At 43.3% G+C, this 21,012-nt stretch overlaps 1 protein-coding gene across 2 annotated transcripts in view; it reads right to left on the reverse strand.

Annotated features, from left to right (window-relative positions):
* The window catches only part of GMPS (guanosine monophosphate synthase), a 591,203-nt gene that overhangs the window by 252,311 nt on the left and 317,880 nt on the right, over positions 1–21,012 (reverse strand). For both annotated transcript variants that reach the window (XM_085634772.1, XM_085634773.1), the window contains one exon: positions 7,109–7,214. In XM_085634772.1, coding sequence (XP_085490898.1) covers positions 7,109–7,214 — 106 coding nt within the window. The remainder of the gene's footprint in view (positions 1–7,108; positions 7,215–21,012) is intronic.

Genomic DNA, 21,012 nt, shown 5'->3' on the forward strand with positions numbered 1-21,012 from the left:
GAAAATGGTTCCCTTGGACGTAGAAATGAAATCCCGGGAAGCCAATGGAGAAAAAACAGCAGTTGGCAGACTAGAATTACTAGCGGCAGATTACCCAGTATGGTCCACTCGACATCTCAGCAAATTTCCCGAATCAGTAGGAGACAGTGTAGAACCAGGGAACACGATGTGCTTTGGGCTGCAGATCAGTTAATAAAGCAGCTATCATTGTAAGTCCTTAAACCTAGCTGGGTGAGAATAAATTAGGATGGGTTCTGCTCCTGAATTCTGCGGGGCAGTCGCTTCAATGCTGGTAACTAGCTTGGATGTGCTCAGGGCTTCCTATATCGATCACTGGAAAGCCCAGAGTAAATAAGGGCTATTGCGTACAAAAGACATGCCACTGAATGGGGACAGAGGGCTGGGGATTATCCGTGCCCTGGAACACAGAGTGGGGCAAAGAAGAGTTGAGGTACAGCAAGCACTCAACTGCAAGTGCAGATAGTCAAAATGGTAGTCATTATACACCTCGCCAAAGAATGTGCAATGGTAGTGAAGATCAAGTGTTGAATCTCGCACAAAAGCAGGAAAGGCCTACAAGAATTGCATGGCTTAGCTAACAGTTTTGTGAGGGCAACTTGTCCAACAGAAAATGGTGCAAAAAATGATTACGTGCCATGCACCATCATTTCTTTGGTATTTAGCAAAATTGAACATTTGCTTATCTAAAAATTCTCGAAGCTGGAATGTGCTGGTTTAATGTGTGCATTGCTAAACCTATCTTTTGACTAGGGGGGACAGGGGCATCTGCATATCTCCAGAGGAATGCCTCTGTGGGAGATTGCTGGTATGAGTATGAAGCCTAGTTAAGTAGGGTGCAACCCGTGACTTCTAGTTGGATTTCTGCAGGATTAAAGTGCAGCTATCAGCAGAACCGGAGGGTGGATTCAAAATCTAGTTTAGATGACCCACATGGTGTGAGAAGAAGAATCTCAGAATCGCCGTGGGTCTCATATGTCCGATGACTGGCGTGTGGCTGACGTGGAAGATTCCACTGGGTGACATAGATCCTGAAGGTCCCATCAAAGTGTGAGCAGTAAGGCTGTTCATGGAAGGCACAATGTGGAGATTTAGTAAAGGAAGCCATGGTAATACAAGCAGTACAAACTCAAAGCATGTGTTTGAAAGGTTTTTGGATAATGCATATGTCAAGTCTGACTGTATCTGAAATAATAGTGGTTAGTTACTCAGGTGTGTGTACATTCTGTGTGTGGGCCTGGTGGAATCTGTTGAGGCCGATATAGCTGTATATATGGTAATGGCATGGTGATAGGTGTTTGCATATTTGACCGCTGAGCATTAATACCGATCTGAGGGACCTGTCCATGTGGAGAAGATGAAGAGTATAGGAATCTCTTCACTGTGCGTAAAATTGTGATGCCCACGAATCACCAGGTTTGCTGTCACAAAAGAGAGAGATGGAGAGAAAAAGACTGGCAGGAAGTATTAAAGAGGTAAGCTTTGAGGTACATGGGGTGGGTGGGTGGGGTGGTTGGTTGGTACAGAATGTAGCACGTCAACTGGAGCAAATGAGAAGTTGACTGGAGGAGTGCCTCCCAGTGAGTGATGGTGTATTTACAGTTTTATATAGCACGTAGTGATCTGAAAGGTATGGGGGCACTTTACATTTCAACTTGTACAATATAATTTAAGACAATGGGACATAATAAATATACAATAGCAAGGATGCGGTTAGAAAGCCAGTGTCTTTAAACAGTGATGAATAAATCCAAGGCTGAAGGGGCTTTTGAAGTATTGCAACAATATATATTAGCGGCACTGTTAATAGCAGATACAAATTCAGATTTGTTGTAAAGTAAAGATTGTGATATATGGAGTAAGTCTTCTCAGCCAGGGCAGAGACTAGGTGTAGTGTCAAACAACCACTGAATACTCAAAGAGGCAGTGGAGAAGAAGAATTAATAGTGAGCTATCAGAGATATTGATTGCTGAAACGTGGGAAACAAAATATCCACAACATGAGAGTAGTGATTCAGGGGTAAAGAAAGTTTGAAAAGGTGAGTCTTCAGATGCTGTTGGAATGATAGTGTATGCTTGTGACTCAGAGCTGTGCCACTGGCAGGTAAATTTCCAAGGGCAGCACTTGTCGCTGCAGCTTCTCAGAACCAAACAAACACACTCATGGGTCTCAAGGTTAGATAGTAAATGGGTGACGCATGGCAAGCCACCTCTGTAAGGTCCCCAAACAAAATGGGTGTTCACGAGATGACTTCTGCCTCTGTAAGCTGAGGGGATAGAGAAGGAGATGAGGGTTTGTTTAATACTGGTAGTTTGATAAGATGTGCCCTATTGCAATAAAGAGCAAACACAAGGAGACGATGGATGGAGTGCTGAAACTTTTCAGACACTGACCCCCAGTCACAGATGCGGGTTGAATCCATCAAAGTTCTTTAGCTCACTTCGCCACCCCAGTTTGGACCCAGCCATATGCAAATCAGTCTTGACACTGTCTCATGGGAACAGTCCAGTCCGAACTTCCAGGCCAGGTCCTTGTGTTTGCTATTGCAATATAGATCACAGAGACTAAGGGAGCAAATACCTCTAGTTCCCTAAAGGTTCAAACATGCCGTCCACTTTATCTACTGAAGTGTCTAACAACAACCCTACAGAAGGCGAGACAACAAATTAAATTGCACATGGATGTGAGAGAACACCTGAAGATCCACAAGGCATGGCACGGTCTGGGATATCAAGTGAATCAACAGTCGTATCCCTATTCTGGTATATCAAATGAGAAGCGAGCGATGCTCTGTGTGAGGCATGACAGCCTTTGCCTAGTGAATCAACAGTCGTATCCCTATTCTGTTATATCAAATGAAATTAAGCGAGCGATGCTCTGTGTGAGGCATGACAGCTTGTGTAAATATGTTGATTTGCCTTTCAGTTATCGAGACAGCTGGAACAGTCCCCTATCCATTAAATACCAGGTTGATGAGAATTAATCCAGCTCACTGTTTATGGATCTGTATTATGACACTGAGCTATATGGCACTGTTTCTGAGCCCAAAGTGAAGGCGGAGGAACAGGTTCGATGCCCGCGAATATTTTGTGCCAGTTGGGATGACACTAATGACGCTTTTCATCTCAAACAGCCACCATCAGCACACAAGCACATCCCACCCCGTCCCTCCTGCCCTGAATGTCTTTTGTGGCAGTATCAACCTCCTTTTTCTTTTTAAGAAAAAGCAGTATTTCTACAATTATCTTCGTTATGTTATCCTGGTCACCTCTGCCCTCTCAATCTCTTCAAACTTTGCATGGTAAAGGGACAAATCTCTCTGTGGGAAGGGCCGTTTTCCCAACAAATACATCATGTATGTGAATACTGTTACCACAGTATTCACTACTGGAGTACCATCGAGCAGGCTAAACAATATTCGTTATCTGCCATTAACGCCAGCATTTTTTAGTTTTCCCTTTATATTAGGAAGGCTCTAGATAAATGACACCCTCTTTACTATGATCACAGCTTGTAAAACCAATCTTACTCCTTCCTAATTAGATTAAAGGGTACGTGGGAAGAGGAGTTCACTAAGCGATTCTTAACTGTTCGAAACAGCAAGATATTACTTTTCAACATTTTATAATGCATGAAAGCGAAACAGCCATTAACCCACTCTGGTTTGCCAAGATAACACAGTAATGCAGAAATAATGCTTCTGATAAATTCATCAATCTTACTACTTGTGTTACACGACCAAATGTGAGATATTGTTAGAAGGTACATAAACTCGGATGTAACAAGGTCTCTAAGCCACTGTTAGTATGTTTTCCTGATGCCCTACACAAGAAACAATGACTTTTTGTCCAAAATGTTTGACTGCTTTTGCGGTCACTCAATACTAGATGAAAGAAAGGTCTGTCACATTGTAACTCCACTAAAATCAAGGGTCTCCACAAAGATATGCGTGCACCTGTCTGCAGACAGGGCCGCTAGGAATCTACACTAACCTCCTTGACAGGCACCCAAGGCGGCTCTTCCAGGCAAAAGGGGCTGCAGTGCGCGCTGCTCGCAGGAACTATGAGCAGCCCGCTAGGTGAATTGACAAGCTTTTTCCCCATCGGAAAACATCTTTTCACCGCCCTCTTACCATCCCCGTGGCCACCAGTCTGTCCCAGCCAATGGTGTACATGCTCGATGCCATGAGGGCGGGTCTCGAGCTACTATTGGCTGTGGTTTTGAGAATTACAAAACATTGTGCTGCGATCTGTAACTTCTGACTAAACAGTGAAACGGAGGGTCTGTCCCGTCAGAAATCAGCCGGTCTCCGTTTTTTGACCTGCCACGCTTCAGCCAATCGGTTGCTCTGTCTCGTCGAGCTTCATCCAATCGCATTTCAATTCAACACCAATGTTGCGATCATCGTATTTCGTGGCAACTGGGTAAACCAATAAAACATTATGATTAAATAGGTTATAGTAACCATAAACATAAAAGGCGGAACCCAAATTCTAAGCCCCGCTTCCTCTGAAAGTCATTGAAGAGAGAAGTCTGTACGAAGGCTTCTTTGCTGACATAACGCTACATCCTGTCCTGGATATAAGGAAACGCGTTGTTTCTCCCTTGCAGCACGTGAAAAGTGGATGAAATAAATAATACACAGCTACAAAATATCACGATTGGTGGTTGCATTAACATCATCTACCCTACCAATGCCTAGACAAGTAAAGCGATCGCGAAAATGAAACCAATCGCTTTTGGAAACATAGAAAGCCGCGAGTGGTGCGTGCGCCACAGCGAGCCATATTGTTTCAATTATCGCGCCCGTGTCTGGGCACGATAATTGAAACCATATGGCAGCAATGCGCGTAATAGACACCAATAGGCCATGGGTGGAGCAATGCGCCCGCCTTTGGCCTATTGCGTGCTAGCTTAAAAACAAACATGCAGGCAAAGGCCAATAGCAGGACACAAAAGTAAAAACACACGCATGAGCATGTACAATTCAAGGCTCCGTTTTGGAACCCCGGACAAAAGGACTCTCGCTGCGCGAGCAGTGCTACGCACTGCATCCTAGGCGCGAGACCTAAAAACCATTTACCCTATTTCCCGTGCTTGTTCAGTATGCACATTTGTTAAGGCCTGCATGAACTAGCTCCAACGTTCCTGTTAGAAAGGATTTCAGAGTAAAATAAACCACCATGTGCTCCAGAAGGGCAAAGTGATATTGAGATTCCTTCTGGGACCATTTATCTTAAGCATTTAGAGAGCCCATATCAACACCACAGTGAGAGGGATACAATTATCACAGCTGTTGGCAGGGCACTGTTAGGGAATGGTACTCCAGCCAAGAGATTTTTTTAGAAGACACCAACATGATTGAGACGGACTAGCTGGCAGGGGCAGAGTGAGCTTTACATCCCTGCTGCCTCTGAACCAGCACCTTTGAAGCATTGCTGCAAACCAAGACGATTTGCAGCTCGGTAGCAAAGAATTTTGCTGAGCTACTAGGAACTGAGAATTTGTTTAAGATGAAAATATAAATGGTGAAAAAAAACAGCCTCTCCTTCGAAGGGAGACAGTTTTCTTTAACTGGTATGTCAAGTGTTTTGATTCCACTGGCAAGCATTTTGAAAAGCGTGGAGTGGTCTTCAAACTAAAAGGTAGTACTTTGCTTTTGAAATAGAGTATTCATATTACAAATTGTAGAAAGTAAATGTTTTCTTGAGGCAAATTGTATGTCAATCAAAAACATTCAGTCCCTCTAATGGATTTGGAGGTTTATTTGATGTAGTGCCTCCATCCTAAAGTTTTCAATTTTTATCCAATGGTTTGCCATTTTTGTCTAGGATGGGTCTGAATTCCTGTTTTGAGAAACTTTTGAACCAGAACGTTAAGAGGCAATTCTCCTGCCTTTTTGATTTGATGGTACAATTTTAGGGAAATAATTTAGCACTCTGCTTACAGAAGGTCTCACTGGTATAATGAGAGCTGCTGGATATATTTTGAAACCGCATGCATAAACATTTTGGACAATTTCAGAACCCAACAGTCTTCATCTCTTGCTACTCTCCAGGATGGTGGTGGTATAGATCTGCACTGTAAAGACGAAAGAGGGGAAAAAACTGAGTCATTGTTTGCCTGGAGCATATGGGGGTTCTTTCTGCAAGAGATATGTGCTGTCTTGGACTTCCACAGAGGATCTGCACTAGTAAATCACGTGATGTGCACTTGTAAGTTTACATATGCAAGTTGCTTTGTGAATTAGTCCTTATATGAGAACTAAGTTGTAGGCAAATTGTCCACCATCTTACCAAGGTAAGGCAAGTGGCAGATGGGCAAACATATTCAGATTTGTTGAGGGGCAAAAATTGGATGTGGCGAGATTACAAGTTTTTAGTGAAGTTTGACTTCTGAATAGGAAGAAGTTGAGAATAAGGTACATTGGTGGGAACTGAGGAGGAAGGAGGTTTGACTTCTCAGGGGAGTAAGAGGTATCGAAGGAGAAAGGCAAAACGTCATATTTTTAGAAGATGGCCTTGAGCGAGAACATTCGTTATCGTTTGGGGACTATGGGCCTGGGTTACAATGTTTATGATGGGTGAAGGAAAGGGATCTGTGGAAAAGAAGAGTTCTTTCAAAGGGAAGATCTCGGGAGCCCAGAATTGGTCTTGCTTTGGCCTTCTGAACAAGTGGCAAAGAGGCTGGCATTGTGTTCTGACCAAGCAATAGCAATGTTTTTTAGTGTGTGAGGGGAACACAGAATAAAGCGTAATCGGTTACCTTTGTTTTTGGTAAGGGCAGATGCATGAGTCATGGGATCCAAAACAGGTGTTGAGGGAGATTAAGAGTCCTACCTGTTCCTCGTGGAAGGCAGGTAATAGTGTTTTATTTACCTAACCCATTCTCTCATCTTGGGAATTACGCCAGCATTTTTTTTTTTTTTTAATTAACAGTAAATGTAAAGTTGCAGAGTTTTTTGTTGTTTTTTTTACATTAGCTTTTGTCAGGTACCGGAAATTCCATTGTCATTTAATGTCATACACTGGTTATGAAGTGATGCGTAGCGTGCCTCATTTGCCTTTCAGTTGTGCATAATAAACCCACCTGGAAATGGATGCCTTGAAACTAGTTCTTCTGGAAGGCCCAGCTCTCTTCCTAGGGCTCTCACTTCATCTTTGTGGAAATCTTTCAGTGGTTCTATTACTTTGCCCTAAAAAGTAAACAATGTGTTTATTGTTGTACATGGTCAGAAAACATAATGACTTATGAATGAAAAAAAATAGCTTAATGTGTACGATGCCATTTCGTGTATGAGTATTTTTGATTATTCCTCCAAAACAGGATAACACTTCACGTGTTTCAGTTAACTGCTGCTGGTTTTACAAAAATACACTAACAGATTTAAAATTCCCTCATCAATAATAGCAAATGTTAGAAAGTCAAATGCCAATGGTTTGTGTGTATTAACTCTTGTTCCTGTGAAGAATCTGCCGATTTTCATCGTGTAGTTTTCCAAATACAAGCCACTTCCTCCCTCTTGTTGATGTAACTCATTGGCTTATCACTTGGACATCTTCTAAGCTCTGGATGATTAATTTTGATTATGGGAAGTTGCACATTTTTGCAAAAATTGGAGAATTTCTTTGGTATGCTTTGCAGTATTAATGAGCTTCCCCGAGGCTGCAAAGGCAGTGAAAGAAAAACAATCTTAGGTGAAAGCATGCCTACAAGATTTCTATGACGAAAATCTCAGCAAAAAAAAAAATGTTGTGTAAGATTTCTATGAGGAAAAACTCTGCAAAACAAACTTTTTGTGCAATAATTCTCTTTAACAAGAAATTTGGGCGCACTTCTAACCTATGTTATTTTTGTGTCTGCTGCTGACGTTTGTATATCCAGCACATCTAGGCCTAATTCCTGGGAGCCAGATTCGCCAAATTACTTGCTATCCCGCCCCAGATCATATGAGCTGCCTCGCAGAGGACACATGGCCAAAGGCCCGAGTTCTCAGAACCACAGACAAGCCACTCATTTATGACAGTTGTATAGCACCACCAAGCCAGCACTGAAAAACCCAAGATGTCTTCTCTTGAGCGTGGAAGGCAGGGAACAAGTCCTAAACATAGTTGGCATACTAATAAGCATAATGTGTCATGATGTTACCCCCCTCATAAAAGGAGCTGGTTCAACCCCATCATAACCCCATTTGCAGTTACAGCTGAGGTAGAAACTTTGTCATATGTACCATTTAAACATATAAAGGATTCACGATGTATAGTTTCAAATATTAACTGCATTTCTGTCCATAGACCAATGCAGAGCAGTGAATGAAGGTAACAAGACAAAATTATAAAATAATGCATGCCGCTTAACATTTAACTACACAGCCCACTCAAACAAACCAACAAATAAAGAAATAAGCATTTAAAAGCTATGCAAAGCTAATAACTAGATTGTGCTCTATACAAGTGCTGAACAACAATATCTCGATCTCATCAAGGTAGTATTAGTAATTGAGGGCAATTTTGCATACAGACGTATAAAGGTTTGGGGTCATGATTTATTAGTGCTCGGTAGCTGCAAACTGAGAAGTGTGATCAATATACAGAACAATAATATACTCAATATTATCACAAACTGAAAGGCGAAAATAACTTTTGCTACTCTGATGCCTTTTACCACTGACTGGTCTTGTTATGCCACTCTCCCCTCCGCTGCCTCAGGCACCTGGCTCACCCTGACAGGGCGACTGATCCCACCTCTCGTAGCAGCCAGTTCGAACCCACTACTGGCGACATTGCTTAAACTCGCCTCACTTTCCTAGGTGCTTTCATTCCGTTTAGTGCCTGGGATTAAGTCACAATCTGTCCTTTTGATTTTGTGGGCTTGCGTTTGTGTGTGCTTACTTACTATACATAATGTACTTCTTGCATTGTCTGTTCCCCCTCGCTATTCCAGTTTCAGCCCATAGCCCCGTCCCACCATTTTCCCCTCAGGTTTCCAGCCCCTGCAGGTCTCCTGCACCTTCCCCTCTTGGCCAGCCCCTCCTACCTCCCAGGACTACTTATGGAGGCGGCTGTGCAGCGTACACTCCACCTGTGAGCCAAAGGCAAGCCCATCTGTGCCAGTCTGCACCTGTACCACGCCTAACGACATGGACCCTAGCCCACCGGACTCAGACATTCCACCGCAGATCTCTGTGCCCTGGACCCCGGACGCAACAGCTGCTGCCTCGCATAACTTTGCTTCACAGCATGACCGTTCACCTGCATCCGCTGCCGGTTCACCCCCACCCCAGCACCGACCACCACTGTACCAACCAACGTCACACCAGCCCCGTTGGCAAAGACCTTCCCTGAACAACTCAGCTGCCTCCTTACCAGCGCCGGATCCCTATGCAAACATGCCATTGAAGTTTGGAACACCAGCTCCTCCCTCGCCCCAGACTTAGTTTTTCCCTGCATCGACCCCTGACATCACCACCGCAACACCCATCGGCTACAGGATGATACACCGCAACCGCACCAAAAGACACAGAGGTGGCATCGCTATCAAACACAAGGAATCAATCACTTGCACCACTTACTGATGACGAAACCACGTCGACCATGGAACACATGAACTTCCTTCCAGCTTCGTACCGACGACAAAACCACAATTAAAAGCACCCTTACTTACAGACCATCAAGACCACGAACCGGCTTTAGCGACCCCATCGCCTAATTCATCACCCTGCTTGCCATTGAATCTGAACACTATGTCTTCCTGGGAGACCTCAACTTCCACCTAGACAACCCCACTGACACTAACTCCACCGACCTACCGGAAAGATTGGACAACATAAGCCTCAAGCAGCTGGTTACACACACAAAGCAGGACACATGCTGAGCCCCATTTTCACGTCCAGCAACAGACTCAAATACAGCCACACCACGGCACTCACCTGGTCAGACCACTGCATTGTACACTTCACCCTCGCTGGACCTACCCCGCACCACCTCCAACTGCCATAGCACCCCCCTCCGCCGCTGGACCAAGGTCACTAAGCACCAATGGATTGACACCCTCAGCATCACACAGACCAACATCACCAACAGCTTGAACCAAGCAGTAGAGGACTGCAATGCCTTGATCACCAGCACCACCGACCAAGTTGCCTCCACTAAAACCGCCAAAACACACAGATCCACCAAACAAGCCAGCTGGTATACCCCAGAACTCAGCACATCGAAGCACAGATGCAAACAACTGGAAAGAAAATGGAGCACCAGCAAGAACCACACTGACCAAGCCACTTTCAAGTCCGCCCTCAACAACTACCACTGCCAGCTCAAAGCCAAAAACCTAGAGGCCTTGATGCACCGGATAGAGACCAGCAACAACCAAACCATGGAACTCTTCACCATTGTGTGAGAACTCACCTGCCCGTCAGCCACTGAAAACTCGATCCCCTCCTCACAGGAACTCTGCGATTCCCTCCTCAACTACTTCCACTACAAGATAGCAACCATCTACTCAAACTTCGATCTCCAACCTACCAATTTTCCCAGCACCACAACGACCACTACCGCCGACCACCCACTCACCGCATGGAACTCAGCACACCAAACGCAATTACTCTAATGAACACCATCCACTCAGTTGCACCCACCAAACCCATGCCCCACAGGTTTTCTAACCTCGGAAGAGATGCCTGGAAACACAGAGGTGAGACCACTTCTCAAGAATCCTCTGCAGACCTCAGAGAGCTCCAGAACTACCATCCCATCTCACTGCTCCCTTTTCCCACCAAAGTCCTGTGGAAGGCCATCAACCTCCAACTCACAGAACACCTAGAATGAAACAACCTGCTGGACCCATCCTAATCAGGATTCCGAGCCAGTCCCAGAACCGAGGCAGCCCTGATATCCACATCATATTCGACAGAGGACAAACAGCTGCCGTGATCCTGCTCGAACTCTCTGCAGCTTTCAACACCATCTCCCAACACACACTCATTGATCGACTGCCCCAGATTGGAATCACCGACAATGCACTCAGATGGATGGCATCCTTGCTCAGGGGGGCGCACCGCGGGGGGTACCAATTCTTCCTCCCTTCACCTGTGCAGCGTCCTTCAAGGCTCATCATTCAGCCCAACCCACTTCAACATTTACAGGACACCACTAGCAGACATAGTTAGATCCCACAACATCATCTCCTATATCGATGATATCCAGCTCGCCCTCAGAGGACCCTACCTCGACGAAGAACAACAACAACTGTATGAAGAACATAGCAGCCTAGATGAAGAACAGCTGCCTGACGCTCAACGTAGACAAGACCCAAGTTCTGATCTTCGGTAGACATACCGCCCTCTGGAATGACTCCTGGTGGCCACTGGAATTCTGTGCTACACCCGCTCCCTCCAAAAGACCAAGCCCACAACCTCAGCATCATCCTGGACAGCAAACTCTCCATGAAATGTCAGGTCTACGCAATCTCCTCAGCCTGCTTCCACATTCTCCGCAGTCTTCAAGTGGCTCCCCATCAGCACCAGAAAAACTGACATTTGCTCTTATCACCAGCCGGCTAGACTACCGCAATTCACTCTATGCAGGCACCACCACGAACTCATTAAAAGACTAGTCGATCCAGAACGTAAGAGCCAGGCTAACCTCTATCTACTTATGAGGACTCACATCACAACACCTGAAGGACCTCCAGTGGCTCCCCATACAGAAGAGACGCCAATTCAAGCTTCTGACCCACGCCTACAAAGCCCTCCACGACCAAGGAACCGCCTACATGAACCACCACATTCAGCTGAGATGGGCGATGTGCAGCACCACAAGGACCTTAATCGTCCTCGGAAAACTCCTCTTCCAAAAGGAGGGCCAGATGCAGTGGTGTCACTTTCCTTGGAGAAGTCATCTCCAGGGTAATCTGGTGTCTCCGGACAGAAATTGGCAAATTATGCATCGATGACAAGGTCGTCGACAGAGCTGCCGGAGACAATGTCTGAAACGTCGACGACGAGAGATCCACAGTCGACTGGTCAGTCGTCGAGACCGTTGTCAGTACCAGGCTGGAAGCCATCGACATCGTCCTAGACGACGTCGTCGCCATCGACACCATCATCGTCGACATCCTCGTCGACGTGGAAGTTGTCAAAATCGACGTCAACATAAAGGTACCTCAGCCTGTTTCGTCGTCGTCGACGAAGCTAATGGAGGCGAGGGAGAGTCCGTCGACGAAGCCGAAGTCGACACCGGTGAGATTTTTTAAGTCGTCGTCGATGAGCGAACTTTGTCAGTTTTCACCTCAGGAGGAACAGAAGCTGGTTTTTTTAAAGTCTTTGGCTTCTCAGAAGGAGAAGACCCATGGCTCGCCCTTTTGGCAGGTGCTACATCCATAGCAAGTCCTTCCCTCTCCTATACACCTCAGTGAGGAGATTTGATGGGACTACGCATGTCAGACCTATCAGAGGTCTTTTGTAAGGCTTTAGAAGGGGGTTCTACAGATGTAGAAGGAGAAGACCTACCCCTTTTTTGCGATCTCCTCAACGATGTCGCAGAATAAGCCTCATCTCTGTCACTTGAAACAGGATCTTAACGCGACTAATTTCTGAAGCCAAGTGAGCAGACGTCCCTCACGGTCCCGTAAGGTCTTAGTTGAGAAGGTCCGACAGATCTTGCAGTCAGTAGGTTTATGGTCCGGATACAAACAAATACAGTCCTTATGTTTGTCCTCCACATAAAGTCCCTTTTTGGAACAGGTGGCACAAGCCTTGAAAAGAGCTTTCTTTTCCCTGTCTGACATATTCAAGAAGAGTTGAAGATGAAAAAAACAAGTTGTTGAAGAAAAAACTGAGCAGAGCTCAGTGGAGACTCCCTTGCACAACGTGCGGTAGAAATTCTGAGGCTCTATCAGGAAGGTTCTATGGGGTGAGGCTATTCTAATTGGTTGACAAATGCAAAAACAACAGTTGATGGACAGAATGCAGAACAATGTCATACATTCACCCCAGTAGAGACACCTGGGCCTAAATCCATAGTTTTTTTGCTCACCATGCCATTCCAGTTTGAACCCAGCCATATGCAAATCAGTCTTGACCCTGTGCCTCATGGGAACAGTCCAGCCCGAACTGCCAAGCCAGGTACTCCCTGGACTGGAACCAAGCATCCTAGGACCGGTTTCGGGGTTTCACCCCTCTTCAGCCAGGATAGCTTGATTCCAGTGGCATGGAGAGCACGGGACTCACGTCTGAGCATACCCGTCCCACTCGGGGTGACAAATGCAAAAACAACAGTTGATGGACAGAATGCAGAACAATGTCATACATTCACCCCAGTACAGAGATCTGGGCCTAAATCCATAGTTTTTTGCTATTCTGATTGGTTGTTCATTACTTTTGGTCTCTTTTACAAAAAGAGGTGGATATGCTACAAAATGAGATGAACATATATTTACCTCTGAACCCATCAATTACAAGAAATATTTGATCATCAGTCCTTTTTATTTGGCTGAGAGAACCAATATCATTTTGCTTATTTTCACAATTTTCTATATACAGGGTAAACTCTACAACAATAGGCTCCTATATTTTTTCGCTATTCACACAAGTATCCTGTACATAATATTTACATTTATTTACACAGACATATACAAAAAACAAATAATAAGACGTTATGTAGCTAAGTTGTACACCGTTAGTTTTTCATAAGAGAAAAGTCCAATATTCTATAACCTTGGGACCTTAAGCTGATTATTCCTCAAGATATTTTGATTTTGTTGGTCCTGAGCAGAGTCAGTAACAAAGTTTGCGATGTTCAGGCAAGGGGTAACCTTATCTTAATTAGGTTCCTTTTATTTAGGGGAGGGAAAACAAAAAGGGAGTTGTTTCCACTGTTCCTGTTTTTCAGGATCTCTGCTAGGCTGGTTTTTATATATAGCCTACGCGTTTCGACCTTTAAATGGACCTACAAAGTCGTGGAAAGGTCTTCTTCAGGGCTTGCTTTGTTGTGATATGGACATGTGATCTTGCCGGTCTCCTGCAAAAATAACAGTGAACCTTATTTAGGGTGTGCAATCGTGTAATTTATGCTAGATCTGATGGATCATGATCAAAGTTACGTACCTATAATCTTATTTAGCTCATGTGGCTCAAACCGGTGTTGTTTTCTTGGCCTGTAATAGCATAAATGTGTCTGTATTAGTGCTTCATTTGGCAAAAAGCTAGTATGGTTTATGCTCTATTTGCCTCGATGTTAGTGGGCACCTACCAGGCTGTTTTCCAAATCGATGGAGGATGCCTGTGCGTTTCTTTGTTGTTATTTCTTATGTTGTTGTAAGGATTCCAAAAAGCCGTTTGAAGTTTTCTGAAAAAAGATCGTCATGTTTAGGATGTTTTTCTTACAATCCTCTGTTCCTTTATTTGCATGCTTTAGCACCCGTGTTCAAGGGGAGAGGGTTTTTTTTTGAGGTTGTGTAGTGGCTGTACAACGTGCTTCCTAGCTCCTGGTTCTAACTTTTATATTGCATCATGCGTTAGTATTACTTGGTGTAGGCTCTGGGTCAGTACTCATTTACACCATGTTGGACACCGCCGTGAAGTTAAAGTGAACGGTAGTTTCCGTTATTTTGAAAGCAACTTACGATTTCTTCGAGGGAGAAGGCTTAAAGTTCCTTTTTCTCTCTTCGTGATCCTCGCGGTCTCGTTCTTCGTAGTCCTCGCGTTCTCGCTGCTGTGGAGCCGTCAGCGCTTCCTGGGTTGGTTCGTCCTCGTAACTTGACTGGTGCGTGACGTCGCAACGTCATTGCGTGGTTTGTTACTTGAGATTTCATTGGTCTATCGTCATTTGACAGCGGGAGTTTTTAGCGTCCGTGTAACCATGGTAGAGTATGTTTTTCCTTTAATGAAACAATAAAGCATCGTGTAAAATGGCTCCGTTGTTTAGCCAAGTATCGCAAAGCGACCCATCATTTATACGTGTCTTCTGTCGACTTTGCTTATATCAATTTCTTTTGTTAATCGGTATGTTGAGCTGACATCGGCGTAAGTCTTATTTGAATTTAGTTTAGAGGGAACAATAAAGTTATCCGGACAGCAGTGGATGGATGCTGGTGTTGTTATCCGACCTCACTGTCGTCATGGTTACATCTCCCAAGTGGTTCTTGAAAAATCCAAGCATATGTGTTGCTGGCTTGTGATCTTATAATAATTGGTTCTCCTTTTGAAGAGTATTTGGACTCTTATCCCCTTTTTATTCACAATAACGTGAGTTGAGTTAGGGTATAATCTTAGAAATGGGTGGAGGCAAAGCTTGCGTTTAAGGTGGTTATATTATATTCCCGAGTTCTGTCATCTCGTTAAGGCCATTGTCCATTGTGTTCAGTAACATAATCATTCTGGCTTCTGTCCTAGACAGGCGTGAATCTGTGTTACTTCCTTTTATGTGTCGTAATACTGTCCATTTAATTTCATCTGGTCCATGATTTTTTTCGGTACAGTGTGACACCATGGGTGCATTGGGTGTCCTGCATCTGATGCGTGACCTGTGTTGGGAGATCCTGTTTTTTATGGCTTGTGATGTTTTTCCGACATATGCTAAAGAGCATGGGCACACAACGCAGTATACAACATTATGGGTGTTGCAGTTTGTGAAGTTTTCGTGGTTCACGAATTTCATCCCATATATGAATTTAGTACCCTCAATGGTACTTTCACATGAAGTACAGTTCCCGCATTTTCTGTGGCCTTTTATCGGTGGCATAGACCACAGAGTACGTAGGGTTGTTTCAGGTTTTGGCAGGTTGGTATTTGCTCGTACTAGTTTTTCTTTTATGCTTGTGTTTTTTTTCAAGGCAAAGATTGGAGTTTGGTTAAACGGGTGCAAGTCTTTCACTGTATTCCAGTTTTTTCGGATGATTTTTTGTATTTCGTTGGTGCGTCCTGAAAAAGTAGTAACACAGACCAATGGAGTGTCGTCCTGCTTGTCCTTTGGGATGAGAAGAGACTCTCGTGGAGTGTACCAGGCTCTTTTCATCGCTTTCTTTAAAAGTTTTTTGGGATAGCTACGGGTTTTTAATTTTTCCAAGAGTTCTGTTGCATTTTTGAAATAGTCTTCCTTTTTTGAGCAATTGCGTCTTATCCTTAAGAATTGACTGAATGGTAGATTTTCTCGTAGATTTCGTTGATGGAAGCTTGAAAATTCTAAGAAGGTGTTTCTATCAGTATTCTTCGTGAATAGTGTGGTATATAGACGGCCTTCTTCGTGTTTCACCATAATGTCTAGAAAGTTCATCTCTGTTTTGTTTGAATTCATGGTGAATTGGATGTTTTGGTTTCTGTCATTTAGCCATGTCAAGAAAGAATGTAGTTGATCTATATTTCCTCTCCAGAGCATGAACACATCGTCTATATACCGACGCCACATTTTGATGTGTCCGTCATGGGGATTGTTGTTGTATATCCACTTTTCTTCAAATAATGCCATGAACATTATAGCCATTTCCGGCGCAAATGGACAACCCATAGCAGTACCCATGGTTTGCAGGTATTGAATATCATTAAATTTGAAAAAATTGTGTTTTAAACAAATTTCCGCAAATTTTAGTATTGCCAGAGTTGGTACAATGTGAGGTCTTGGTCTTTTTTCTAGAAAGACTTCAAGGGCTTCCAAACCGTCTTGTTGTGGGATATTGGAGTAAAGACTCACGATATCCAATGTGACTAGAAACTCATTTTCTTCATCAAAGGGTTGATCTTCAAGCATGTTGATGGCTTGCATAGTGTCCTTGATGTAGCTTGGGGTCTCCAAAATAAGGGGTTTGAGAAACGTATCCACGTATTTTGCTGGACGCTCTAAGATGGAATTGACGCCCGAGATTATTGGTCTTCCTGGAGGTTTCTTTGGGTCCTTGTGTATTTTGGGAAGGACATACATGATCGGGGTCCTGGGGTTCTCGTTAATCAGGAATTGTGATTCCTTTTTGGAGAGCCAGCCTTCTTCTATTCCATTACTTATAACGGACATGATTTTGGTCTTTATTATCTGGTTCCAGTCTTCATTTGTTTTCCGATAATATTTTTCATCGGATAGTTGGCGTAATACTTCCTGTTCATAGCTGTCTCTGGTCCAGATCACAATCCCGCCACCCTTGTCTGCGGGCTTGATTATCAAGTTCTTATTTTGGGCGAGATCGTCCAGTGCCTGTTGTTGTACCTTTGTGAGATTCCACTTTGTGAACACTTTTTTCTTGTTTAGTTTATCTATGTCTCTAAGGACGTTCTTTTCAAAGGACAGCAATTCGACTGGCATGTTGGTTGTATTCGGAAAGAAGGTAGAGGGATTTTTTAAGCCTGAGGTATTTCGTGCAGTCAACTCAATTCTGCCCTGGAAAAAGATTTTGAGCCGCATTTTACGGAACAGCTGTATTATTTCCAGTTTAGTCTGGTTCAAGTCCGGTCTTACTGTAGGGATGAAAGAAAGGCCCTTCTGTAGAACTGTTTTTTCGTTTATTGATAGCTCATAGTCCGTTAAATTGTAAATACAGTCGTTTACTTCTTCTGTGTTTTTATTTTTCATGGTTACCAACGGTAAACATTCCTTCTTGTTGTAATTTCTCCTTGGTATTGGTTGGAGCGAGCATTGTGCCATCTGTTCGCTCGAGGGCGTCCTCTGGGTCGATTGGTGCCCCTGCCTAAAAAAGGAGCCGGTTGGTAATTTGTTCTTTGTTGATTACTTGCTTCGTTAGAGCTAGTTTCGTTATCACTTGAGCTTCCGGAAGACGATGGATCTGAGAATGTTAGAAACCGTCTCCTGCTTCTACCTCCGTATGTTTTTAACGCTCCTGTGTTGTACGGGGTTTTGTAATATTCCTTATCCAGGTAAGGATATGTCTTTTTTTCGGAGAAATTCGATATGTCCTTTTAAAGTTTTTGGCGTTTTTGATCTTCAGTGTTTTTTTTGAAGGTTTCGTTTTCTTTTTCCAATTTTGCTAGTAGTGACTGTGCATTCTCGATCGCCGAATTATTCAATAAAGCATCTTCCAGTTCTTTAATTAATTCCAGTTCTAGGAGGCTGAGACGTTCAGCAGTTTTGATAGAGTGGAACATCCAGTCCCTGGAGCACTTTGTCCCAATGTGGCTGAAACCATCCAGGTATTCTGGTTGATCGGTGAATATCACCGGGATGTTTCTTACTTGCAGGCCTGTAGGTATTGTGCCGGCTCTCAAATGTTCTAAAAGTACTTCTCCATGGAGAGCGGTCCTTATTTGTTTTTTCTTCAGCCTTGTTATCTTTTCTACTTCAGATTGTTGGCCAAAGTTTGTGGCGGTGGTACTGCCTACATTGAGTATTGATGGACGTTTTAGTAGTTCTTCGATGTCTTCCTCCCTTATACTTAGAGTTTTAGGTTCTGACATTTGACGGTAGACCAAGTAGATGTTATGAGTGGTTTTTGTTAAATCTAAGCTAATTTATGGTACGTAACTTGTAGCACAAACAATTTTTCGGATATTGTGGGGGGTCTGGATGGAGAGAGGACCCTGTCAGTGATTTAGTGGTTGCTGGGGTATCTGCCCCAGCTCGAGGACCTCAGGGTTCTCTGACGGACAAAACCTCTGATTATTCCCTCGTAGGCCTGGTGCCTACTCTAACGTAGAGTATGAAAAATAGGGGATTGATTCAATAAGGGTATCAGAGGCCAGAATCGATAGACTATTATGAACATATATTTACCTCTGAACCCATCAATTACAAGAAATATTTGATCATCAGTCCTTTTTATTTGGCTGAGAGAACCAATATCATTTTGCTTATTTTCACAATTTTCTATATACAGGGTAAACTCTACAACAATAGGCTCCTATATTTTTTCGCTATTCACACAAGTATCCTGTACATAATATTTACATTTATTTACACAGACATATACAAAAAACAAATAATAAGACGTTATGTAGCTAAGTTGTACACCGTTAGTTTTTCATAAGAGAAAAGTCCAATATTCTATAACCTTGGGACCTTAAGCTGATTATTCCTCAAGATATTTTGATTTTGTTGGTCCTGAGCAGAGTCAGTAACAAAGTTTGCGATGTTCAGGCAAGGGGTAACCTTATCTTAATTAGGTTCCTTTTATTTAGGGGAGGGAAAACAAAAAGGGAGTTGTTTCCACTGTTCCTGTTTTTCAGGATCTCTGCTAGGCTGGTTTTTATATATAGCCTACGCGTTAAATGAGTACTGACCCAGAGCCTACACCAAGTAATACTAACGCATGATGCAATATAAAAGTTAGAACCAGGAGCTAGGAAGCACGTTGTACAGCCACTACACAACCTCAAAAAAAACCCCTCTCCCCTTGAACACGGGTGCTAAAGCATGCAAATAAAGGAACAGAGGATTGTAAGAAAAACATCCTAAACATGACGATCTTTTTTCAGAAAACTTCAAACGGCTTTTTGGAATCCTTACAACAACATAAGAAATAACAACAAAGAAACGCACAGGCATCCTCCATCGATTTGGAAAACAGCCTGGTAGGTGCCCACTAACATCGAGGCAAATAGAGCATAAACCATACTAGCTTTTTGCCAAATGAAGCACTAATACAGACACATTTATGCTATTACAGGCCAAGAAAACAACACCGGTTTGAGCCACATGAGCTAAATAAGATTATAGGTACGTAACTTTGATCATGATCCATCAGATCTAGCATAAATTACACGATTGCACACCCTAAATAAGGTTCACTGTTATTTTTGCAGGAGACCGGCAAGATCACATGTCCATATCACAACAAAGCAAGCCCTGAAGAAGACCTTTCCACGACTTTGTAGGTCCATTTAAAGGTCGAAACGCGTAGGCTATATATAAAAACCAGCCTAGCAGAGATCCTGAAAAACTGGAACAGTGGAAACAACTCCCTTTTTGTTTTCCCTCCCCTAAATAAAAGGAACCTAATTAAGATAAGGTTACCCCTTGCCTGAACATCGCAAACTTTGTTACTGACTCTGCTCAGGACCAACAAAATCAAAATATCTTGAGGAATAATCAGCTTAAGGTCCCAAGGTTATAGAATATTGGACTTTTCTCTTATGAAAAACTAACGGTGTACAACTTAGCTACATAACGTCTTATTATTTGTTTTTTGTATATGTCTGTGTAAATAAATGTAAATATTATGTACAGGATACTTGTGTGAATAGCGAAAAAATATAGGAGCCTATTGTTGTAGAGTTTACCCTGTATATCGAAAATTGTGAAAATAAGCAAAATGATATTGGTTCTCTCAGCCAAATAAAAAGGACTGATGATCAAATATTTCTTGTAATTGATGGGTTCAGAGGTAAATATATGTTCATAATAGTCTATCGATTCTGGCCTCTGATACCCTTATTGAATCAATCCCCTATTTTTCATACTCTACGTTAGAGTAGGCACCAGGCCTACGAGGGAATAATCAGAGGTTTTGTCCGTCAGAGAACCCTGAGGTCCTCGAGCTGGGGCAGATACCCCAGCAACCACTAAATCACTGACAGGGTCCTCTCTCCATCCAGACCCCCCACAATATCCGAAAAATTGTTTGTGCTACAAGTTACGTACCATAAATTAGCTTAGATTTAACAAAAACCACTCATAACATCTACTTGGTCTACCGTCAAATGTCAGAACCTAAAACTCTAAGTATAAGGGAGGAAGACATCGAAGAACTACTAAAACGTCCATCAATACTCAATGTAGGCAGTACCACCGCCACAAACTTTGGCCAACAATCTGAAGTAGAAAAGATAACAAGGCTGAAGAAAAAACAAATAAGGACCGCTCTCCATGGAGAAGTACTTTTAGAACATTTGAGAGCCGGCACAATACCTACAGGCCTGCAAGTAAGAAACATCCCGGTGATATTCACCGATCAACCAGAATACCTGGATGGTTTCAGCCACATTGGGACAAAGTGCTCCAGGGACTGGATGTTCCACTCTATCAAAACTGCTGAACGTCTCAGCCTCCTAGAACTGG

The sequence above is a fragment of the Triturus cristatus genome, chromosome 11 (genome assembly GCF_964204655.1).
Source record: "Triturus cristatus chromosome 11, aTriCri1.1, whole genome shotgun sequence".
NCBI lineage: Eukaryota > Metazoa > Chordata > Amphibia > Caudata > Salamandridae > Triturus > Triturus cristatus.